The 26,123-nt window shown below is 41.7% G+C and overlaps 1 protein-coding gene and 1 pseudogene across 1 annotated transcript; one reads left to right on the top strand and one right to left on the bottom strand.

Annotated features, from left to right (window-relative positions):
• Positions 1 to 1,450: 1,450 nt before the first annotated feature.
• LOC117507826 lies at positions 1,451 to 4,264 on the bottom strand (annotated as a pseudogene).
• Positions 4,263 to 22,219, top strand: LOC117507825 (solute carrier family 41 member 1-like). Its single transcript, XM_034167616.1, has 4 exons — positions 4,263 to 4,278; positions 7,732 to 7,866; positions 15,476 to 15,624; positions 21,790 to 22,219. Exons 1-4 carry the CDS (start codon positions 4,263 to 4,265, stop codon positions 21,967 to 21,969), a joined length of 480 nt encoding a protein of 159 aa, XP_034023507.1. The 3' UTR covers positions 21,970 to 22,219.
• Positions 22,220 to 26,123: the final 3,904 nt, after the last annotated feature.

The following is a 26,123-nucleotide window of genomic DNA, read 5'->3' as shown; positions in this document are numbered from 1 at the left end:
TTTAAGAATGCAGAAACACAACAGCAGTTGTATACTCAGAGTACCTACTTACCATCAACTGTTTCTAGTAGACAGTAAATGTGGGTAGATTGCACTTGTGGGCTGCCTGTTCCTGCTGCTGTCTGTTTCTCTTCTCTGCACAGGTGGCGCACCTCAAGCCACTGGTGGGCACACTTCCGATAACCCGATAACAGATCATTATCGAAGATAATGTTTTCTTTATCGGATTATTTTTAGATAACTTTAAAAACCATTATCAGACCAATTATCTTCCGATTAATCTTTGTCTGATAACTTTTAAACCAATAAACAAAATAAAGCTGAACAGTGACAAGCATTTTTAAAATTAGTTTAGCACTCACCTGTTAAAAATTTTGTAACAGACGCACAGCTATAACCTTTGCTAACAGAAGAGAGCCGCTTGTATAAAAAGTATCTCAATCCTCTGCAAACAAAAGAGAAACAGCCCCAAATGAAAAAAAAAATTCTTTTAACACCATACCAATAGGCTGCCGATATCACCTAAGTCATCCAGAGGCATACGTTTTTAACTTATGGTTCAAATTTTGGACAAGTTATTTAAAATTACTGTCATGTCTGAAGTTTTATTAAGTGAAAATATCAGATATATGTTTAGTTTTAAAGTAATGTGCTAATTTTTAAGGTTTTGTGAGCACATCCTGTGACCCGCAATGCATTTTGGGTAGGATGATGTAATCTCAGTACATCACGACAGGACAAATGCATTTCAGACACTCTGTTCAGGCTCCACAGACAACAGCATTAAACTCTAGTGCCTAAAACTCTCTTGAATATATTCTCTGCGTTTATAGATGTTGGTTTTATTTGCATTTGTTAAATTCCACGCATTTTAAATGTAGCAGACAGGGATTACTGTATCTGGAATTTTGTTTTCAAGGCCTCTACTGTCATCTACTGGTCAGTAGTGTTCATTAAGCATGTGGGAACCATCAAGCTCACCACAAGAACCAGCATAAGCCTTTCCAATGCAGACTTATTTATCATTACTGTTGTCTCAGAATCTTTTGTACTTCTATTATGTCACCGCATTGCTGTCTTGGTAAAGATAAAATGTCTCCTAATGAGATTTGAGCAGTGAAAATGATATAGGCAATTGTTAATATAAAATTGCAGGAGGGAAACTATTTGCTTCATGCCTTGTAGTATCAGGTAGAGCTCAAGGCGTTTGTTGTTCAGGTCAAAAACTGTTTAGTTCACACAGATGTGCTTTGTAGGTTCTGACACAAATGAGGCTACATGTATGTTTCTAACCAGACATAATTACTAATTGTGTACTTATAACTGTGAATGAGGCTGCATGCAATGATTGCAGCAATGCTTTCTGGTTGCAGTTTCCCTGTTGTACCAATACATGCTGTGCATATGCATGGTCACACATTTCTAAGTATAAGTACAAGTTGGTAATTGCACAATTTGTGAAGAATTGTTCATTCATACGCAAGGTTTAAGCACAAATCTGCTCCTATGTACAGTTGATAAATGAGGGCCCAGGAGTTTGTGCTCCTTGACTTCAGCTCCTTGCCTATGAGTAGTAACCTCCTACACTTATCTAAACTTGAGGTAGGCTGGCACTGAGTAGTTGAAAAGCAGGAAGTCCATGTGATAGAGATTGAACAGCTTTTTCTGGTAGAAGGGGCTAATGTTGCGGAAGAACTGCGCTGTCATGTCTCCTGTAGTCCTGGTACTCTTGGAGGAATCAGGGAAGCTAACCTTGTCTTTCACACCAGCTAGCTGTAGCACATAGCGGGAGTCCTGCTCCAGTGTCTCGTATTTCCCCCCACATCATAGGGATGAGACAGGGGTGGCACAGCGAGTGCACCCGCTCCCAGTGCTCATTGAATGGCTCTTCTTGCTGGGTGGCCGGATCCACCAGGTAATACACAAACTCTTCGAAGGAGACATCATCTCCTTTCTCCATCGCATGTGGCTGTGGAAATGGCCTGTGTCTCTCCACAATCTTTGTGCCATATCGTTTATGAAAAGCTGTATTGTAGCTCAGTGTGAATTTATTTCGATACGCTGATACCAGCCGCTCGAAGGGTTCACGCACAAAGATGAACTTCAGGTAGGAGCGCAGACGCTGGTTAATCTGGGACGTTGAGTAGTCTGAAAGGGTACGGAGGTTTCCATGAACGTGAGCTTCATTTGCGGGGATGTCTAGTGGGTCTCTATGGGACTCAACAGCACCTGTGAGAACCATGAAAACTCGCTTCCAGTTGGTACAAGCCACTTTGGGCACGTAACAATACAGCAAACCATGCTGATCGTCCACAATGACATGGTTCAGGTCCTCAGGGATGAGAACTCTGCGCTTATGGGTATTTGAGTGGCATGCCTCCTCCAACAGCTCCCGGCGACCCTGATGAATCGCCTGCACTGCTGATTCAACCTACAAAGAAAAAGGAAATAAACAGGAGTTGGTGCTGATACAAACACCAGTCAACAACTTCCTTTTTTAACTAAAATAAATTTGTGACTGGCTGCATGATGCTTGAAAAAATTGAGATTTTTTTTTTATTTTTTCCCCCATAGCAATATATATTGTGATATATGAATATCTTGCAGGATCATCTTTTCTGTATCAAAAAATGCAGTAGTACACATGCCAAGCCTGTATGTGGCAGTGTAACACTTCCCCCAAGATGACAGGACCATGCACATAACCAGTATAAGGAGCCAATCAATGTAGCATCAGAAGGTTAGAATGTTTCAAAGTGGAAAATTGAATAAAGTCTTTTAATCTGACCTGTTATGTCCTTTCAGCTAAATTCATCATCACAGCCTTCGGAAAAGTGTTGTCACCAGAAGAGGCCCTTGTTTTGGAAGACGCCGTTTGGAAATACTTTAATTCCTTATCGTGAAAATTGCTTGTGGAAAAAAAACACAGCATTATTAAAGAAGTTCCTCTGTGTTATAATACATTGATCTAGGTGCATTTCTAAGCCTGAGCTGAAGGAAGGTACAAATAAGAAGAAAAATAACATTTTAAAAGCTGAAAGCCCTTTCTGAAATTATTTAATTTGCAGCACTCCATTTATTCACGATCAGCGTTCACCACAGATAACCGTCTTTTCTTCAGCTGTCGGCTCGCCTTGAAAATAAATCCCATAGATGATCCACCAAGACAAAAAAGTATGTTAAACAACACTATTAACAATGACGACAACAACAACATGTTATTCATTATGAGTGGCTGGGGTACAAAGGCAGGACTATTCCATCATTGTTTCAGAACCGTTCGTATTGCTTCCAGTTCCATTGTTTTCATATTGATCTACTCTGGAAACCGTTTTAAAAAAGTATCGTTTACGGCCACTGAAAACAAGACAATTTGTGAGGAAGGCACTTGCTTTTAATTTTTTATTCAGCTGAGTATGTGACTGGCGCATGCAGTGCAGCGAGGGAGAAGGTGCATGTCATGCACTCACATTACCAGGATCCTCAATACAACATCTTTGGCCCTTATCACTTGGCAATGTAGACGTGCATGGTTAGTTTAATTATGCCATATCGTGAGTCCTACAATGTAAACAACTGCACACATACACATCGCGATGCCTATTCTCAAACAATACATCATGCAGCTGTTAATATTTTCTGATGAATTATGTGTTTATTGTATCAGAATATCACAGCTATGTGAACCCTTTTGTGGTGGGGGTTAAAAGGATGCAATCCTGGCAAAAGTCTATGTCAGCTGTGCTGATGAATACCAGGTGGGAGGATGAATCATTTGTGTGCATCTGTGCAAAAATGCTGGGCATGATTTTTATAAGATGCTGCAAAAAAATTTACAACTCACAGTACTTAAAGAAATTAAGCACTTAAACAAAATAAAACTGGTGTGACAGTTCTCACTAAAGTGGTAAATGTTCTTCTCCTTGCAATGGATTTGGACACCATTACAGTTCTGGTGTTGTTAGATCTTAGTGCAGCATTTGATACTATGGAACATCATATTCTGCTTGACAGGCTGGAGAATCATTTTAGGATTACTGGGAAGGCTCTTGCATGTTGACCATGGTTGACATCATACCTGACCAGTCGTTCTCACTGTGTTTTATACAACAACACTACCACTAACCTTAGTGACTAGAAAATTGAGGTTCCACAGGGGTCCGTCTTAGGCCCGCTTTTCTCACTTTATATAGCACCCCTTGGCCACATATCGCGGTGTTCTGGGATTACCTTTCACTGGTATGATGATGACTCCATTATACATGCCGATAACTGCTGGTAATCTCATCCACATAAAATCCTTAGAGGATTGCCTTGAATCAGTGAAAAGCTGGATGTCTAGCAATTTCCTACTTTAATATCTGACAAGACTGAAATGATGGTTCTTGGTCCAGTGAGACATTGGCATCCATTTCACCAGCTAACGATTAGCCTGGGCTCGTGTGTCATACATCACAGACAAAGTGAGGAACCTTGGGGTAATTTTTGATCCTATGTTGTCCTTTGACCTACACATTAGAGATATTACGTGGACTGCTTTCTTCCACCTGCAAAATATAGTGAAGATTCATCCCATCCTGTGTATAGCTGATGCTGAGACCCTGATCCATGCATTTGTTTCTTCTCGATTGGACTACTGCAATGTTCTATTTTCTGGTTTACCGCAGTCCAGCCTTAGGGCTCTCCAACTGGTTCAAAATGCTGCTGCCAGTGTTTTGACAGTAACCAGAAAGTTTGACCACATTACACCTATTTGGCATCTCTTCACTGGCTTCCTGTCCCTGTGAGATCAGATTTTAAGGTTCTGCTATTAACCTATAAAATTATTCATGGACTACGACTTCCCTACTTAGCTGACCTAATTAAACTCTACATACCGGCCCGGGCTCTGCATTCTCAGGGTGCAGGACTATTTTGTGTCCCTAGGGTGAATGAAAAGTCTGCAGGTCACAGAGCTTTCTCTTTTGAAACAGGGATGTAGAAAAAGTGAATACCAGTTCCTGATTGAAGTATAAACACATTTCTACCCACTCGTCCCTCCTTTATACTGTATAAAATGTGTACAACAGGCAGTGGTGGGCACAGTTCCAATAATCCGATAACAGATAATTGAAGATAATGTTTTCATTATGGGATTATCTTTTAGATACTTTAAAAACCATTATCGGACTAATTATCTTCCGATAAATTTTTGTCCGATAACTTTTAGACCGATAACATAGTAAACAAAGCTGAACAGCGGCAAAGATTTTTGAGCACCTACCCGTTAAAAGTTTCCTAACAGATGTATAGTTCTACCCTCTGCAAACAGAAGAGAGCTGCTTTCAGGAGAAACCACTCTATCCTATGCAGGCAAAGGAGAACTGGTCACAAAAAAAAAAAATTCCTTCAACACCATACTGATACACTGGCAATATCACCCAAGTCATCCAGAGGCACACATTTTTAACTTATGGTTCAAATTTTAACCAATTAACTAATTTTGGACAAGTTATTTAAAATTACTGTCATGTCTGAAGTTTTATAAAGTGAAAATATCAGATATATGTTTTAGTTTTAATGTGCTAATTTTTAAGGCTTTGTTAGCACATGCTGTGCCCAGCAGTGCATTATGGGTAGGACAGGGTAATCGCAATCTGTTCACAACAGGGCAAATACATTTCAGACACTCTGTTCAGACTCTACGGACAGCAGCATTAAACTCCAGACAGCGTGTGTGGCGTTGTGTGGGTGCGGTTTTCTGAGTCAATGTTGTGGATCGATGGCCCATGGGGCGTGGGGTTATGGTATGGGCAGGCTCTGTTATGACGAAGAACACAGTGCATTTTATTGATGGCATTTTGAATGCACAGAGATACCGTGACGAGATCCTAGGCCCATTGTTGCGCCATACATCCATGAACTCACCTCATGTTGCAGCAGGATAATGCACAGCCCCATGTTGCAAGGATCTGTACACAATTCTTGGAAGCTGAAATGTCCCAGTTCTTGCATGGCCGGCATACTCACCGGACATGTCACCCATTGAGCATGTTTGGGAAGGTCTGGACCGGCGTATACGACAGCGTGTACCAGTTCCTGCCAATATCCAGCAACTTCGCACAGCCATTGAAGAGGAGTGGACCAACATTCCACAGGCCACAATTGACAACCTGATCAACTCTATGCGAAGGAGATGTGTTGCACTGCATGAGGCAAATGGTGGTCACACCAGATAGTGACTGGTATCCCCCCCCAATAAAACAAACTGCACCTTTCAGAGTGGCCTTTTATTGTGGACAGTCTAAGGCACACCTGTGCACTAATCATGGTGTCTAATCAGCATCTTGATATGGCACACCTGTGAGGTGGGATGGATTATCTCAGCAAAGGAGAAGTGCTCACTATCACAGATTTAGACTGGTTTGTGAACAATATTTGAGGGAAATGGTGATATTGTGTATGTGGAAAAAGTTTTAGATCTTTGAGTTCATCTCATACAAAATGGGAGCAAAACTAAAAGTGTTGCGTTTATATTTTTGTTGAGTGTAATATGAAGTTTACATGCATATGAATCCTAAAGCCCCCATCACACGTAGCAAGAATGTGCAGGAACCAGGTCGAAACAGCATCGGACACAATGGACTGCATTTATATAGCGCTTTTCCATCTGCATCAGATGCTCAAAGCGCTTTATTATTATTCAGGGTGCTGCCATACAAGGCGCTCACTACACACCGGGAGCAATGGGGGATTAAAGACCTTGCCCAAGGGCCCTTAGTGATTTTCCAGTCAGGTGGGGATTTGAATCGAGGATCTTCTGGTCTCAAGCCCAACCCTTAACCACTACCATCACCTCCCCCCAATTAGGAGGAAAAGAGGCATCGTCAGTAGTGTCAGAATGCATCCAAATTACCTCGTCCACACCTGCATGATGGCATCCAAAGATGTGTAGACAACAGTTTAGATGACACAGACTGCTGTCAGACTGCCATAAAAGGCACTGAAGACTGCCCGATGTCCAAATAAACACGGGACCTGAGTGGGAGGCAGTGCTGTGTTCCTCACACACACATGCGTGTGTCTGTACTTTCTTTTAGTGTTTTGACACTTTCTTCCCTTCTATTCTCAATTACTCATATCTCACTGGGACAAATACTCAGTTCTAAAAATTATGATTCTTTAATTAAAGTTTATACAATGTTGTGTAATCATCAGTAAGCTTATCGATTATAGTGTTTTTATACAGATCAGTGACCACCAAACCTCAAAGCCTATATAGGATTTAATCTACAGATTTCACTACCACCGTTTGTGTTGACCACATGCCAACGCATTTCTTGCCGACAACGTAGGCAGAGATTTTCCTTATTGATGGGCTGAAGTGTGTGAAAAATGTGACACAAAGTGGAAATTGTAAGACTGTCCACAACAAGTTGGGTCGTGTATTTTTTCCAACTGGCCCTGCCCCATCACTGCCGACCTTCTGTGAGGTGTGCTTAGCCAATCAGGAGCTAGGGAATACCAGACTTAATGAAACTGCTGTGGTTGCAGCAGGAAGATATGGAAAGCATGCAGAGCAGCTGCCCTCAAGGACCTATGTTGGTGACTACTGGTCTATAACATGAAGGTCCATTTATGTCTGAGACAAAGCCTCATAAAGGGAGGCAGATTCTGCAGATAGTCTACACATGCTGCTCTTTAATGATTCTCCTTGATCATTCTGCAGTCTAATTCTTCCTGTCTATGCAGGTGTAGGGGGAAATCTGGTGGCCATCCAAGCAAGCAGGATGTCTACATACCTGCACTTCTGGAGCGTTCCTGGAGTTCTTCCATGTAAGATGGCTGTGAGCTGTCCTGGACCTGCTGCTACATTCTGCTCCACAGGTGTGTGCACAAACTACAGGTTTTCTGGAAGGAATTATTTCCAGGTTTGTAACTTGCTGCGCTTTTAAACAAAAGTAGGTGATGTCAGTCATGTACCAGGTCTGGGCTCTGGCTGGAACACTCAAGGACATTTATAGAGTTGTCCTGAAGCCACTCCTTTGATATCTTAGCTGTTTGTTTAGAGTCATTGTCCTGCTGAAAGATCTGTCACCCCAGTCTGAGGTCAAGAGCACTCTGGAGCAGATTTTCATCTGGGATTTCTCTGTACTTTAATGCATTCTTCTTTCCCTCAATCCTGACTAGTGTCCCAGTTGCTGCTGCTGAAAAACATCCCCACAGCATGATGCTGCCACCACCATGCTTCACTGTAGGGATGGTGCCTGGTTTCCTCCAAACATGACACCTGGCATTCACACCAAAGAGTTCAATCTTTGTCTCATCAGACCAGAGAATTTTGTTTCTCATAGTCTGAGAGTCCTTCAGGTGCCTTTTGGCAAACTCCAGGCAGGCTGCCATGTGCCTTTTACTAAGGCGTGGCTTCTGTCTGGCCACTCTACCATACAGGCCTGATTGGTGGATTGCTGCAGAGATGTTTGTCCTTCTGGAAGGTTCTCTTCTCCACAGAGGAATTTCTGAAGCTCTGACAGAGTGACTATCGGGTTCTTGGTCACCTCCCTGACTAAGGTCCTTCTCCCTGTTGCTGAGTTTAGGCAGGCGACCAGCCTAAGCTCAATTTTGATCTTCATGGCAAAGGCTGTGAATGCTTACAGTGTGTGTGTATATATATATTATATATATATATATATAGAGAGAGAGAGAGAGAGAGAGAGAGAGAGAGAGAGAGAGAGAGAGAGAGAGAAACGAGAACACCTGCCAGACCAGAATTTGTTAGTACGTAATGTCAAAAAATATGACCAAATAAGCATAAATTTGGATGTGAACAATAATTTCAGTGCAGCCGCCTGAATTTTACAAATGGTTTTCAACACGGAGGTGTTTTTCCTGTCTCGGCGCACACAGATTCGACGAGTCGTCACGGAAACGACTCGGCGAATTTGCGCGCACGTCTTTCATTAAAAAATGTCCTTAAACAGTGGAATGTCCGCATAAAGTCCTCATGCCGGCCTGTTCTGAATCTTCTCTGTTCTCTCACACATCCTGGGTGAATTAAGCCTTAAATTAGAATGTTTTCAGGTCGAAACAGGCCGACGACGGCGCCTAGAAGGGCTGCGCGACGTCCCGCTCCGTGGGAAGTCCTTACAGCGACAGAAACACCCCATAATCTCTCATCAGCCGTTAAACTTTTCACCGAAAAGCAGCTTAATTTCTCGAATAGTGTCCACTCGGATATTCCTCACAGGTCCAGAAAAAATGTTGATAAAGCAACGCGCGCCGTCCGCAGCGGCTATTCAGACAAAGAGATTCCGACGGGCGGGGTGGAGCACTCCTCACTCAAGGCCTGCCCACAGGCGAATGACGTCACCGACGCGTGAAAAAACTCACGCATGCACGAGGGTTCAAGCTTGTCTGATGTAAAAACATATGAATTAAATCCATTTATTTTTTGAAAAAAATAAAAAGGACCGCTTTTTTCATCACAGACCTCGTATATGGTAGATCATGCATAGAGAAATTTGTCACATGGCCAAATATCAAAGTTGATGCATCCTCATAATGCAGGTGATACTCCTGATCTTAGTGTTCTTAAGTAACCTTTCATTTGAAATAGTCATTTCCAGCGCTACCTAGGTGAATCCAAAAAGACAAGTCATTGCCTGAGATCACTGGTTTGTGTCCACATCTTAGAACCATACAGTAAGAAGCAGTGAGGCAAATAAGTATTTAATCCACTGTCGATTTTGCAGATTTTTCCAACTACAAAGAATGGAGAGGTCTGTAATTTTTATCATAGCTACACTTCAACTGTGAGAGACAGAATGTAAAAAAAAAAAAAAAAAAAATCAGAAAATCACATTGTGTGATTTTTAAATAATTAATTTGCATTTTATTTCATGAAATAAGTATTTGATCACCTACCAACCAGCGAGAATTCTGGCTCTCACAGACCTGTTAGTTTTTCTTTAAGAAGCCCTCTTATTCTGCACTCTTTACCTGTATTAATTGCACCTGTCTGAACATTGTTACCTGTATAAAAGACACCTGTTCACACACTCATCAGTCACACTCCAACCTGTCCACCAATAGCCAAGACCAAAGAGCTGTCTAAAGGACACATGGGAAAAAAATGTAGACCTGCACAAAGCTGGATGGGCTACAGGACAACAGGCAAGCAGCTTGGTGAGAAGGCAACAACTGTTGGCGAATTATTAGAAAATGGAAGAAACAAGATGACTGTCAATCTTCCTCAGTCTGGGACTTCATGCAAGATCTCACCTTGTGGGGTAAGGATGATTCTGAGAGAGCCCAAAACTATATGCAGGACCTGGTCAATGACCTGAAAAGAGCTGGAACCACAGTCACAAATGTTACATTAGTAACACACTACACTGTCAAAATCCTGCAGGGCACGCAAGGTCCCCCTGCTCACGCCAGCAACATGTCCAGGCCCATTTGAAATTTGTCAGTGACCATCTGGATGATCCAGAGGAGGCATGGGAGAAGGTCATGTGGTCAGATGAGACCAAAAGAAGCTTTTTGGTATCAACTCCACCCCCATGTTTAGAGGATGAGAACAACCCCAAGAACACCATCCCAACCGCTGGGATGGTGCCAAAGGGGACAGGACGACTGCATTGTATTGAAGGAAGGATGGAAGGGGTCATGTATTGTGAGATTTTGGCAAACAACCTCCTTCCCTCAGTAAGATCATTGAAGATGGGTCATGACTGGGTTTTCCAGCATGACAATGACCCAAAACACACAGCCAGGGCAACTGGTTCTGTAAGAAGCATTTCAAGGTCCTGGAGTGGCCTATCCAGTCTCCAGACCTGAACTCAATAGAAAATCTTGGAAGGAGCGAAACTCGAAACCTGAAAGATCTGGAGAAGATCTGTATGGAGGAGTGGACCAAAATCCCTGTTGCAGTGTGTAAACTTGGTCAGAACTACAGGAAACATCTGACCTCTAATTGCAGACAAAGGTTTCTGTACCAATATTAAGATTAAGACTGTTTTTGTTACCACGGCTTGAGGTGAGCAAAAATGGGCAAAAAAAAAAAAAAGGTACATGGTTAGGCAGTCCAAAATAAGCAACAGTATCAGAAACATAGGGCTTGGGCATGGTCAAAAAATGAGCAGGAAGTCAAAAACACAGCAAGCAAAAAAACGTGTCAAGAACAGAACACGGAAAGGAGCTGGAAGCGAAGGCACAAGGATCTGGCGGGGAAGCGAGGGAACCAAGTGGCTTAAATACAGGAGCTGATGAGTGGTGATTGAGAACAGGTATGCAGTAAAGTTTCAGAGAGGGGCAGGGCAACAGGCAAAGCACCGCCCACCAAAGACCCATGTGAAAGACGAGAGAGAGTCACCAGAACCCAAGCAAAAAAAATAAATAAATAACTAAACCACAGAAAGACAAAGAGAACAGATAAAAAGAGAACAAAATAAGAAAACAAAACAAAACAATACAGTACATGACTAAACCAAAACACTACCTAACCAAGCCCCACAATCCTGACATTTTTGTTGTATCAAATACTTATTTCATGCAATAAAATACAAATTAATCATTTAAAAATCATACAATGTGACCTTCTGATTTTTTTGTTTGTTGTTTTTAGATTCTTGTCTCTCACACGTTGAAGTGTACTTATGAGAAAAATTACAGGCCTCTCATTCTTTGTAGGTGAGAAAAACTTACAAAATTGACAGTGGATCAAACACTTATTTGCCTCACTGTAGGCTTGCACCAGGACCCTAAAGACTTTGACCTTCGTTCTCCCGCAAAGACATTAGTATTGCCAAACAATGCTGTCCAGTGACCTAATGACTCCATAAGCTCTTCGCAGGTGTCTCTCGATCTCACAGACCGAGAATATAGAGACATGAATGTCACTGCCTAGAGTGGATGTGTCCCTGTTTCAGAAAGCAACTGGCTGGACACAAAGCAGGACTCTGACACAAAAAAATATGTTCAAAAAAAAAGGCTTTACTCGTTTACCAGGCAGGGTTCAGTACCCAGGATAGTAAACGGTGATTCGCAAAAGTGTCCAAAACATAAGGCAATAGTCAAAAAGCGAGCAAAAATGGTACATCAGGACATAAAAAGGACAACTTTAAACACTGAATTAAGGCCAGAAACGCTGGCATGGAGCACAAACAATCTGGCAGAGACTGGAGAGAAACAAAAAGCTTAAGTGCAGGTGGTAATTAGCGGAAATGAGATATACGTTATGGATATGCGATGAGTGAATTCCAAATCATTTGGTAAATCTGTGGAGATCATCTGATCCTTTATCTTGTCAGAAAGTCCTGGAAAAAATATGTCAGTGAGCGCTGCTGTGTTCCAGTCGCTCTGTGCTGCGAGAACGCAGAAGTCGATTGCGTAGTCAGAGTTCATAAATTCAAATGTAGTTCACCACTGTGTGATTAAAGGTCTTACTTACATCACCAGACTCTCCAGAAAAAAAAAACGTTCTGGTCAGGAGAGCTGGCCGCAAAAAGAACTGTCCACCATGGGAGGCATAACTCTTAAGGAGGTAAATGTCAGCCGACTGGAGGAGGGTTCAGAACTTAGGGTAGAGGGGGTACCCTGTGATTCAAGAACGGCCACTAGTTCATCCTGGCTTCTGGCCAACTGAGTCCTGCACACCTTATCTTCTTTTTGCGATAATTACTGACCTTGAGTACGCCGTGTCAATTGCAACAGCCCAGAGTCCACTATGTCCATGTTCAGGCCAGATCGTTCCGTCACAGTTTCAGACATAAACTGGCTGGACACAAAGTCTGACACAAAAAGGTACGTTCAAAAGGATTTTCTCATTTACCAGGCAGGGATTGGTACACAGGTTAGCAAATGGTGATTAGCAAAAGTGTCCAAAATGTAAGGCAATAGACGAGGTCAAAAAGTGAGCAGAAAAACGGTACACAGCAGGACATAAACAAGAAAACATGGGCACTGTGAATTAAGGCTGGAAACGCTGGTAGCACAAACAATCTGGCAGAGACTGAAAAGAAACAAGAGGCAGAGGAAATGAGCAACAGGTGAGAAGGAAGAACATCAGCAAGGCGTGGAAGCAAAGATGATAGGAAGAGACAGCCGTACCCAACACCCAGTCCATGCAACCATTGAACAGTGTTGAAGCCAGAACACGTCTGAGAAATGCTAGTTTTCAGTGGGGAAAACCTCAGTCTCTGCCTCCACTCTGCATAGCACTGACAGTGTCTATATACAGGCTGGAGGTGATGTCCACTAACTTCTTGGGGATCCCACTAGTTCTCAGAATGTCCCAAAGAGCAGTCCGATCAACAGAACCAAACGCTTTACAAAAATCAACTCAGGCTGCAAAGAAGTACTTACATTCTGTCAGTACTCACCTAACTAGAATGGCTGACATCAACCATCAAAGTAAAGCAGCACAAAAATATCATGCAGACCACCAAAAATTAGTATTTTTCTGTCTGCATTTTTCACTTTTTCTTTATAATTCATTTTCACTGTTCTGAGTGATGATGAGGATAAATGTGAATGTTTACCCTCATCATCATTCATTACGCATTTCCACTCACACTTTCATCGCTGTGAGTGTAAACCAGAGGGTGCCCCAGGATATTAACTTGTCTAGTTTGAACTGTGATTGACTGTAGAACAGGTTTTCGGTGGTGTTGATAAACCACTACTTCCTGCCACCTCATGAAAACAATGCATTGGCACTGCACCTGACCACACTTAATTTTACACAGTAAAATCACCAATGTTAAATTAACACTGCCAGGGTGCTGCCATACAAGGCGCTCACTACATACTGGGAGCAATAGGGGATTAAAGGCCTTGCCCAACGGCCCTTAGTGATTTTCCAGTCAGGCGGGGATTTGAACTCATGATCTTCTGGACTCAAGCCCAACACCTTAACCACTAGACCATCACCTGTGTAAAATGTAAATAAAAACAGAATACAATGATTTGCAAATCCTCTTCAACCTATATTCAATTGAATACACCACAAAGACAAGATATTTGTTCACACTGATGAACTTTATTGTTTTTGTGCAAATATTTGCTCATTTTGAAATGGATGTCTGCAACACATTTCAAAAAAGTTGGGATGGGCAAACAAAAGACTGGTAAAATTGAAAAATGCTCAAAGAACACCTGTTTGGAAACAGGTGAGTGTCATGATTGGGTATAAAAGTAACATCCCCAAATAGCTCAGCCTTTCACAAGCAAAGATGGGGCGAGGATCACCACTTTGTGAACAACTGCGTGAAAAAATAGTCCAAAAGTTTAAGAACAATGTTTCTCAACATTCAGTTGCAAGATATTTAGGGATTCCATCATCTACAGTCCATAATATAATCAGAAGATTCAGAGAATCTGGAGAACTTTGTACACATAAGCGGCAAAGCCGAAAACCAATATTGAATGCCGTGACCTTCGATCCCTCAGGCGGCACTGCATTAAAAACCGACATCATTGTGTAAAGGATCTTGCACGTGGACTCAGGAACACTTCAGGAAACCATTGTCAGTTAACACAGTTTGTCACTATATCAACAAGTGCAAGTTAAAACTCTACCGTGCAAAGCGAAAGCCATACATCAACAACATCCAGAAATGCCGCCGCCTTCTCTGGGCCCGAGCTCATTTGAAATGGACAGACACAAAGTGGAAAAGTGTGCTGTGGTCTGATGAGTCCACATTTCAAATTGTTTTTGGAAATGATGGACGTCGTGTCCTCTGGGCAAAAGAGGAAAAAGTCCATCCAGATTGTTACCAGTGCAAAGTTCAAAGCCAGCATCTGTGATGGTATGGGGTGTGTTACTGCCCATGGCATGGGCAACTTATACATCTGTGATGGCACCGTCAATGCTGAAAGGTACATCCAGATTTTGGAGCAACACATGCTGCTATTCAACGTCTTTTTCAGGGATGTCCCTGCTTATTTCAGTAAGACAATGCCAAGCCACATTCTGCACGTGTTACAACAGCATGGCTTCATAGTAAAAGAGTGTGGGTACTAGACTGACTTGCCTGCAGTCCAGACCTGTGTGGCGCATTATGAAGTGCAAAATACAACAACAGAGACCCCGGACTGTTGAACAACTTAAGTCCTACATCAAGCAAGAATGGAAAGAATTCCACCTACAAAACTTCAGCAATTAGTGTCCTCAGTTCCCAAACTCTTATTGAGTGTTGTTAGAAGGAAGGTGATGTAACACAGTGGTAAACATACCACATAAACGTTTGCAGGCATCCATTTCAAAATGAGCAAATATTTGCACAATAACAATAAAGTTTATCAGTTTAAACATTAAATATGTTGTCTTTGTGGTGTATTCAATTGAATACAGGTTGAAGAGGATTTGCAAATCATTGTATTCTGTTTTATTTACATTTTACACAACGTCCCACTTCATTGGAATTGGGTTTGTAAGAAACAAAATATTTGGAACACACTCTTCATTACAAGTGTTCTGTCACTGTTTATCCAGATACGAACTCTAAATCAGCACAGGTCTTGGTCATCCTTGTGGTCCCAGGTCACCTCTTCTTCCTGTACACCATCCACGTCCTGCAGGGCGGCCACATGGCTATGACGCCAATGTTCATCATCTGCTACCTGTCTGCAGCTCTACTTCAGGTCAGATCTCATGATTTATTTTTGTACTAATGCAGGCAAAATGTAAAAACAAGCAAACAAACAAACAAAAACTCAATTTATATCAAATTACAGCCAAAATGGTAGAATAGTTATTTGGGCTAAAAATAAATTGTCCTTTGAGTTTGAATTCTACATTACTTGTTTGTTTTTTTTTGTTTTGTTTTTTTTAAGAATAGTTGACCAAACACCTTTTCCCAAAAGTGGCACACGGACTAAAAGTCTTTTAATCTGACCTGTTGTGTGGATGCATCATCACAGATGAAAACTTCTCCACACGACACCGTTTTTTTTTTTGGAAGATGACGTCTGGAAATGCGTTAATTCCTAATGATGGAAATTACTTGTTCAGAGTTTTTTAAGAAGCCCCTCAGTGTTTGTAAGCTCTCAATGCGTTTCTCAGACTGAGCGGGAGGACGCCGGCGCTTTGTCCCACTCACTCATCTTCAACCGCTTTTCCGTGTTTGGGTTGCAGGGGCAACAGCTCCAGCAGGGGACCCCAGACTTCCCTTTCCCGTGCCACATTGGCCACGTCTGACTGGGGGATAATGAGGCATTCCCAGGCCAGTGTGGAGATATAATCTCTCCACCTAGTCCTGGGTCTTCCCTGGGGTGTCCTCCCAGATGGACATGCCTGGAACACCTCCCTAGGGAGGCACCTAGGAGGCATCCTTACCAGATACCCGAACCACCTCAGCTGGCTCCTTTCAATGCGAAGGAGCAGCGACTCTACTCCGAGCTCCCCACGGATGATCAAACTTCTCACTCTATCTCTAAGGGAGACACCAGCCACCCTCCTGAGGAAGCCCATTTCGGCCACTTGTACCCACAATCTAATTCTTTCAGTCATGACCCAACCCTCATGACCATAGGTGAGAGTAGGAACGAAGACTGACCAGTAGATCGAGAGCTTCACCTTCTGGCTGAGCTCATGTTACAGAGGCGGGGTGATGACATCATCCTTTCAGTTTTCCACAGTAAGACACTTCTGGTGTTTTCAGATTTATGTGATGAGATAAATATTTCACAGAACTGATTGTTTTACACAAAATGAGTGTAACGTGATGTTCAATGACATCACGTTCGATGATGTCATGATGACGTTGTACTGCAGTGAGTGTAGTTTCAAGTTGCTGAAATGGTTCAGTTCTTACTGCCCAAACATCCAGTGAAGTCTGTGTCCCCTAAGGTAAGGAGGAACAGCAGTAGGCACAGACAAACCAGTGACCCGGTGTCACTTCTGGCGTTTAACCCCTAAGAGAACACGGGCTTCGGACAGGAATCAAATCATTGATGCTTTTGCTCGTAACCATGACAGGTGCATTGTGCTATTATGAAGACATCAATGGTAGGTTAAAGATTTTCTCTCTGCCTGCCTTTGAATTTTTCTCCTGAGGCTATAGGCCACATGTGTAGGTCTGTGAATATTTGTACTGGACAGTAGCCTAAATGGTAAATGGACTGCATTTATATAGCGCTTTTCCATCTGAATCAGACGCTCAGAGTGCTTTACAATTATGCCTCATATTCACCCCGATGTCAGGGTGCTGCCATACAAGGTGCTCACTACACACCGGGAGCAATAGGGGATTAAAGGCCTTGCCCAAGGGCCCTTAGTGATTTTCCAGTCAGGTGGGGATTTGAACCCATGATCTTCTGGACTCAAGCCCAACACCTTAGCCACTAGACCATCAGCCTAGGTTTGTGTGTGTGATTTTTGGTCATTCTGTATGTCATTAGTGACTGTCGCAGATCAGAATGTGGTTATGTGGATGCATGCCTGTGAATGTGACAGAAGTGTAGCAGAGAGCCGTCGTGACACACGAGCCCATAGCGCCCTCATAAAAATGCCAAGCTCTCCCATAGCAGTAGCAGAAAAAAATGTCTGGAGCTGCCACTGTTTTTTTCCAGTCATAGAGGCTCTTTGGTGTCAGAATTGAGGAAAATGATCAAAAAACGCAAACGGTTTTTGGTTATAACTTAGCTCATAGCTTCTAAAATAATAAATCTTATTGGAAAGTGGCCATTTACAAATGAATAAAAGTCACTTTCAAGCCCATTGCAGTCTACATTATTTATAGAGCAGGTAGCTCGGTGGTCAGTGACCTGGGATAACATGTAGACCTGGGTTTGCTTCCCACTCATGATACCTGTCTGTGCCAGAAGAAAAGATTGATTTCTCAAAGGCTTGCAAGTGTAAAAACAAACACCACAGCTCCAGCAAAAAAGTGCATGCTGATTTGCTAACAGTGCATACTGAAAATTCCATCTTTCCAATATGCAAAATAGCACATACTGTCCCATTAAGGCATTTGCCTTGCGTGAATTTCCTACTGAAACATGGTGTACACTAAAACCCAAAAACTGTCGTACAGAAAATAAGTCATCCATACCCAAAGTGTGGGTGTGGATGGATCCAAGCACATTCCTTCTGTACATCTCAATCAACGTGGATTTGAGTGTACATGCAGAAGTATCAAAGTCCTCCCTCTCCAGGCCTCCATTTAAATATGCAAATTTAATTCAATAGGCTTTAGGATCTGGTCCTCCCCTCTCTGTCTGATTATTCAACATAAACAAAGATAAGAAATTCGACCAAGTGTGAGCTACAGACGAATGGAAATGGCATGGAGACATGCAGGGATATTTTATTTGGTACTCTGTCAACTAGAATAAACATGGAACAGAAAACAAGGGAGTGGGAGCATGTGTGAGGCTGTAAACGCTGTGGGCTCAGAGCAACCAGCGCACACACTGAAGTTAAAACAAATGAGGTACACCGTGGCCGATAGTGTGCGACATTCACAACTTTACCCACGTGTTGATTAACAAATATTGAACACAGCTGTTAAGAAGCTCTGCAGCTCTATTTTCACCATCAAGAAACAAACAAACAAACAACAAAATAATAATAATAAAAAAAAAACATATTTGAATGTGCACATGCCCAAATGTGCACATTCAACCACATTCTGGTTCTCATTTGGGACAATTAAACAAATGAACTGTTTACTCACCAAGAAGCCACCATGCCAGCCTCTAGCCTGTTCCCAACCACGCTGTTAGTCAGAATGACTGAGTCATGCATTGAACCAGGCCACGTAGCCACAGTGTTAGTTAGATGCATTTGTGTATCACATATGATTTGAACATTGATGGAATAAAAATGTTCCCTATTCACAAAAACAAATTCATCATGTGATGGCGTCTTTATAGCAATATGTGTGCAGTTAATAGCTCTGTTTAAATTAGTGTTGGAATGTGATGTACCTGGATGGCATTTAGGTGATTGCATTCCACACAGCTTGCGTGGCTCGGCTCAAGGTTGACTGGCACACTCCTGACCGATCAGCCAGCTCCCACTGGAATGCCCCTGTTGCCAGGAATGCCAGTGTGGTCGGCATCTGTGTGGACACAGACAACCCCTGGCTCCTCACCGTATTGCGCTCTGGGCCAACCACAGTTTTACGCACAACTCCAGTAACAGTGGTCTTGGTAAACAAAATTGGCAGTTACCGTCATTTGCAAGTAAAGCCCCACGTTCCCTGAATACACTGTCATGTCAGATTGCACCATTTGCAAGGGCCGCTAACAATGCCAGCGTGGCCATAACAGGTGAACCATAGTGCTGCACTTTTTGTACTGAACACAAAGAACATTTTGGTGTGACTCTCAATCATTATTGTCACTAATGTACACCTGAAGTCTTTCAGGAAAACTAGTATAATAATTTGTGTCTCTAATGTGAATTGCATTATAGTTTTGTGGTGCAAATTTCATTTCATTAATTTTGTACTGTCACACTTTGTCTACAACAAAAACACACACTGAAACTCACATGGATATCTGTCTGTCTCATGAGTCTGTGTGCGTTGATCACAGCTGATGTGATCCATTCTGTGTGTGTAAAACGCAAAGAGAACCGTTCTGTGCGCACATTTCTCTGTTCGTTAGACCAGTAGAACACAACATAAGTATTCACAAGTTTGCTTAAATACCGCGTGAATAGGCTTAGTTATGTGGCAGAGCACAAGGTGCATGCATACCTGCAAATGGCTGACTGAGTTTTATTTTGTTCTTAAAACCAGTAACACCCATTCATCATGTTACCATCCATTGTCATCTGGACAAATATTCTTATTAAACTTTGACTTTGAGCCCAATGTGTAAAAATTTGGAAAACCCACGCACTTCTCCCTACCACATACTCGTATACTTACTTACATGCCGGTTCCTTTGTAACCTATGCTGTATTCTGAAGGCTAGTACTAGCATATCTTCCAAAAAAAAAAAAAAAAGAAATACGTCTGAATAAAACTGGATAAGTACAAACAAATTAGTGATAAATACATCCCCTAAAACACAAGCACATCCTGCTGATTTCACTTCTCCTGTTTTACGTACGACACAGCAGCTTTGTCAATATACTACTGGTGTCTCGTGCTGCTCATGGCTTCATATGTAAAGGAAGTCATTGTTCCCTTTGATATTTCCAAGTTGTACGAGTTCCACATGATGGTCAATAAACATCCAATAGCCATTGTCACATCTGTCTTTCCTGATTCTTTCATTTGTCCGTCAACAGTCAATAAGGTTTGACATTGCTAATATGAATGGCTGGTAGCCATTTTACATCCCATGTCCATGTCACAGCTCTCCCATTGACATCGCAAACAGAGCCGTCCACCGTTGTGACCCGCCGTCACTTTCTCTCCGACTTTTTCTGGTGTTCCCTGCAGTCAAACACCACTTACAGTAAGATTTTTTTTTTCAGCTGTGCAACTGTCATATTCCTGAAATTTTCATGCTCCTTCATGATGACAGACTTGGAGATAATGCATGTAAAAGTAAGAGTACACAAGCACTACAAATAATTACAAAATAAAGTACATTATTGAGGTGATGCTAAGTCTAAATCATCACAGTGTTAGTGCATAGATGGGCTAAAAAAATTAATGTTGATGATGCAATGTATTCTGGGTCGATTTTTCCTATATATACACTGAACAAAACTATAAACGCAACACTTTTGCTTGTGCTCCCAGTTTTCTTGAGCTGAACTCAAAGATCTAAAACATTTTCTATATATACAAAAGACCAATTTCTCTCAAATATTGTTCACAAATCTGTGTAAATTTGTTAGTGAGCACTTCTCCTTTGCCGAGATAATACATCACACCTCACAGATGTGGCATAATTAGTGCAGATGTGTGCCTTAGGCTGGCCACAATAAAAGGCCTCTCCGAAATGTACAGTTTTCCTTTCTTGGGGTGGGGTCAGACAACTAGTCAGTATCCGAGGTGATTCAGATCCAGATCCTGGTTCAGGATTTCACTTTATATAGGCTTTGATGGATTGCGTCAAAACTACTTCACGGATTTTCACCAAATTTTGACCACACATTGGTGTTAGGCATTGGAAGACTCCATTAAATTTTGGAGGTGATCTGGATCATGATTTCACGTTGTAGGCTTTTAAGGTTTACATCAAAACTACTGCATGGCTTTTTACTAAATATTCACCACAGATAGAAATTAGGCCATGGAAAATTCCACAAAATTTTGGAGGTGGTCTGGATCCGGATTCTGGATCAAGATTTGACTTTCTATAGACTTTGAAGGACATTCAAACGTTAAAACTACTTCACGTATTCTCACGAAATTTGCAACAAAGATAGATATTAGGGCATGAAAGACTCCTGAATTTTGGACGTGATCTGAATCTGGATTCTGGCTGAGGATTTATTGGGAGTGATCCAGTTCAATATGCAGGTTCTGCAACAGAAAGATACGACATCACGATGTAAAACATAGATCAGGAAGACACTATTTTGTTTCAGCTTGTGAATTAAATATCAGATTTCAACATCATGATTTTTCAGACCATTCTGGATCAGTATGCAATTATTGCATTGTGTTGTGGAATCCGGATCCAGGTAAAGTCCGGGTCACGATGTGAATCACGTTTTATTTTGCGTTCTCGTCAACCCTTGACAGATGACAGATCTGAGATCTGTCATCTCAGATTGCTCATTTCTTTATGCAGTCTTCTGCAGTAGAATCATGAAATTTTGCATAATTAACACTTTGGAAAATGTTATTAAAGACTCAAGATTCAAGATTTAATTTATTAAATGTCACTGTGCAGGTGATGATTCTGCTGTACGTGGCGAGCATCATGATTTGGTGGCTGTGGCAGAGGGGACTCGACCCAGACAACTTCTCCATCCCCTATCTCACAGCTCTGGGTGACCTGTTGGGAACTGGCTTCCTGGCTCTGAGCTTCAGACTGATTCTGATGGCCAGTCCCACCAGAGCTGGACTTTGACCAGAACATGGACAGGTCTACCCTAACATGTGCTGACTGAACATACAGAATACACTGTTACACACATGGAAGGATGAAGTGCATTAAAGGAGGAGTGAAGAAAGAAGCTGAGGAGACATCTACAGAATTGAGACAGGAAAGACACCCAGAGAATACATTCCTGTGGTTCCTCCACCAGCTGACTGAAGAGAGTAGTCAGAATTTTATTTTTATTCTCAGTAGATCTTTATGACATCATAAGGCACAACAGCCAAAGAATGAGAAAAAAGAAAACAAAGGAAAGATTCAGATGCCCCCAAACCTTGATCAAATATTCATTAATTTAAAGGCCATTTGTCGCCATAAAATTTCATCATAAATCATAAACTATTTTTGTTTGTTTGTTTTAGTGTTTGCAAAGCACATAACCTCTGCCCTCATGTCGGTTGACAGAAGTAAGTGTTGTGGAGACTTTGGACAGAGTCCTTGATCACCAGCTGTGTTCAATTACTCAAAAAGAGTTCCTTAACCCCTTAACGCCTATTGTCGCATATATGCTACAATATTTGACTCAAATATGCAACATACCAAATTGACCAGTATGCCTGTTGTCGCAAATTTGCAACATACCATTATTATTATTATAACATTATAACATAAATTCATTACCAAAATACCAAAATTACTATTTATTTTTTGTGCAAAAGTGAAATTAATAATGTCAACATTATTTACCATCTACTTAAAGGCAAAAACACACACAAAACATTTTTTTATATACAGCTATATAAATTCAGGTGTTAAGGGGTTAAAAGTGTCTAGAAAAGTCAGAAAAAGATCAAAGTCTCAATACAAGTTTTATTTTGCTGGCAAAGGAAGAAAAATTCAGTCATCAAGAACACAGAACAGCTTCGATTTACACTCTAAGTAAGCAAAGTTTATTTGTACAGCACCTTTCAAGATAAAATCACAGTGATATGCTGTAATTTGAGAAACACAGAAATAAAAAAAAACAAACTAAAAGCAGCAATAACATAAAACTAGTTAAAAGCAGGCCTGTGCAAATGGGTCTTGAATTTCTCCTTAAAAGTTCCAACAGACTCCATAGAACATAGGTGCAGTGGCAGTGCAGTCCACGGTTTGCACTGCGTTCATCTTAAATACAGTAAAGAGTGCAATCGCTCCTTTCAAAATATATCAAGTCTTACACCAATTCAGTACTTTAACATCTCCCATAATCCCCTGCGCTTCCCAGAATGCATCGCGGTGCCAGTAGATTTCCAGCATTTCAAAGCTATGTAAACAATGGTTAGCGAGGACGTGGATGTCATCGATTCAGTGAGTTCACGAGTGATTATGACACATTCTCTCAAGTTGGGGGGGCTATCTAGAGGAGGTGTAGCACCTGTGATGGACTTCTGCTCTGCCCTGACGTTGTCTTGTTGTCCATACTTCATGTTTACATTGTGCCCTAAACCAGAACTCTGCTGAAACCGACCTCTCGCTTGAGTCACGGACCGTGAGATGCCGCGAGATTCACCACTGTGAAACACCAAATAAAAACACCTGTGGATGATAGCATTTTTTGGAAGTATCCATGTTTGCCCAGGTCTTGTGACTTCCACTCTGGGTCATGGAAATTCACCATTCAGGGCTCAGCAGGTGCAGGCCTTTTTTTTTATTATTATTTTTTCCTGCTTCGACCCTCTGTTAGAGCTTTCTTTGATCCAATCTTTTTTTTAAAAAAAAAAAAAAAAGCAAAATCATCATCATTTTCCACTGGTATGTTTGATTTAACTACATTTTCCCTTTTGTAAAAATAAAGTTCTTTAAATTTCACTCTTAGCAGGGGTGGTGGCCAAGTGGTTCGTGTGCATTCTTTCACTGCAGAAGGTTCCCGGTTCAAACCTCATCCCTGTAATGTGGAGTTGTGTGAGGATGGGCATCTGGCATGAAACTTGAGCCAAATTAACATGCAGATCCACCTCGGCTCTACTGTGGTGAACCCGAGGGAAAACAAAGGAGCAGCTGAAGGGGTTTTCCTTTTCTTTTTGTTTTGTTTTTTTTGTTACTTCAATTTTCACATTTTTGCACACAACATTTTATATATCATGACATTTTATTTGCGCAGCGCAGAAACATTGAATCCAGCCTGTTGTACTCACATGTACCAAACAGATGGAATTTGATCCCTGTATTGAGTACAGGTGTTTTTTCATCTACCAGTAATTTAAGATTCATCCCTCCTCTCGCCTTTATCAGTTGATTGATATCTTTCAGAAAGACACACATGTTGCCAGATGTACGGTGAGGAAAATAAGTATTTGAACACCCTGCGATTTTGCAAGTTCTCCCACTTAGAAATCATGGAGGGGTCTGAAATTTTCATCTTAGGTGCATGTCCACTGTGAGAGACATAGTCTAGAAAAAAAGAAAAAAAAATCTGGAAATCACAATATATGATTTTTTAATAATTTATTTGTATGTTACTGCTGCAAATAAGTATTTGAACACCTGTCAAAATCAATGTTAATATTTGGTACAGTAGCCTTTGTTTGCAATTACAGAGGTCAAACGTTTCCTGTAGTTTTTCACCAGGTTTGCACACAATGCAGCAGGGATTTTGGTCCATTCCTCCACACCGGTCCTCCACACAGATCAGCCAGGTTACTGGGCTTTTGCTGAGAAACACGGACTTTGAGCTCCCGCCAAAGATTTTCTATTGGGTTCAGGTCTGGAGACTGGCTAGGCCACTCCAGAACCTTGATATGCTTCTTATGGAGCCACTCCTTGGTTATCCTGGCTGTGTGCTTCGGGTCATTGTCATGTTAGAAGACCCATTCACGACCCATCTTCAATGTTCTAACTGAGGGAAGGAGGTTGTTCCCCAAAATCTCGCAATACATGGCCCCAGTCATCCTCTCCTTTATACAGTGCAGTCGTCCTGTCCCATGTGCAGAAAAACACCCCCAAAGCATGATGCTTCCACCCCCATGCTTCACAGTAGGGAAGGTGCTTTTGGGATGGTACTCAGCATTCTTCTTCCTCCAAACACAGTGAGTGGAATTAAGACCAAAAAGTTCTATTTTGGTCTCATCTGACCACATAACTTTCTCCCATGACTCCTCTGGATCATCCAAATGGTCATGGGTAAACTTAAGACGGGCCTGGACGTGTGCTGATTTAAGCAGGAGAACCTTCTGTGCCATGCATGATTTTAACCCATGACGTCTTAGTGTATTACCCAGAGTAACCTTGGAAACTGGTGCCAGCTCTCTTCAGGTCATTGACCAGCTCCTCCCGTGCAGTTCTGGGCTGATTCCTCACCTTTCTTAGGATCACTGATACGCCACGAGGTGGATCTTGCATGGAGCCCCAGTCCGAGGGAGATTGACAGTCATGTTTAGCTTCTTCCATTTTCTAATAATTGCTCCAACAGTTGATCTTTTTTCACCAAGCTGCTTGGCAATTGCCCTGTAGCCCTTTCCAGCCTTGTGGAGGTCTACAGTTTTGTCTCTGGTGTCTTTGGACAGCTCTTTGGTCTTAGCCATGTTAGTAGTTGGAGTCTTACCGATTGGGTGGGTGGATAGGTGCCTTTATCCAGCTAATGACCTCAAATAGGTGCTTCTAATTTGGAATAAGTGGAGTGGAGGTGGACTTTTTAAACGCAGACTACCAGGTCTTTGAGGGCCAGAATTTCTGCTGATTGGCAGGTGTTGAAATACTTATTTGCAGCAGGAACATGCACATAAATTATTATTTTTTTAAAAATCATACATTGTGATTTCTGGATTTTTTTTTTTTTAGATTATGTCTCTCACAGTGGACATGCACCTAAGATGAAAATTTCAGACCCCTCCATGATTTCTAAGTGGGAGAACTTGCAAAATCACAGGGTGTTCAAATACTTATTTTCCTCAATGTAGCCTCCACCATCAGCAATAATCCTCTTTGTACACAGACATCGAGCTTGACTGGACAGTAGTTATCTTTATTATATGGCTATGATGCTACGTTCGCTCTGATTGGCTGATTTCTGGTCCGATATTTTCCCACATCAGACCGTTACCATGACAATCCGCCTGGATCGCGTATCACATTTGCAACTTTATTTACAGTTTTCACAACGCGAAATGCAAAATAAAGACCAACAAGATGAAAACACAGCTCCAAAC

This window comes from Thalassophryne amazonica, chromosome 3 (assembly GCF_902500255.1).
Source record: "Thalassophryne amazonica chromosome 3, fThaAma1.1, whole genome shotgun sequence".
In the NCBI taxonomy this organism is placed as follows: Eukaryota; Metazoa; Chordata; class Actinopteri; order Batrachoidiformes; family Batrachoididae; genus Thalassophryne; species Thalassophryne amazonica.
Note: the sequence above shows the minus strand (reverse complement) of the source record. Positions and strands in the feature narration are given on the sequence as shown.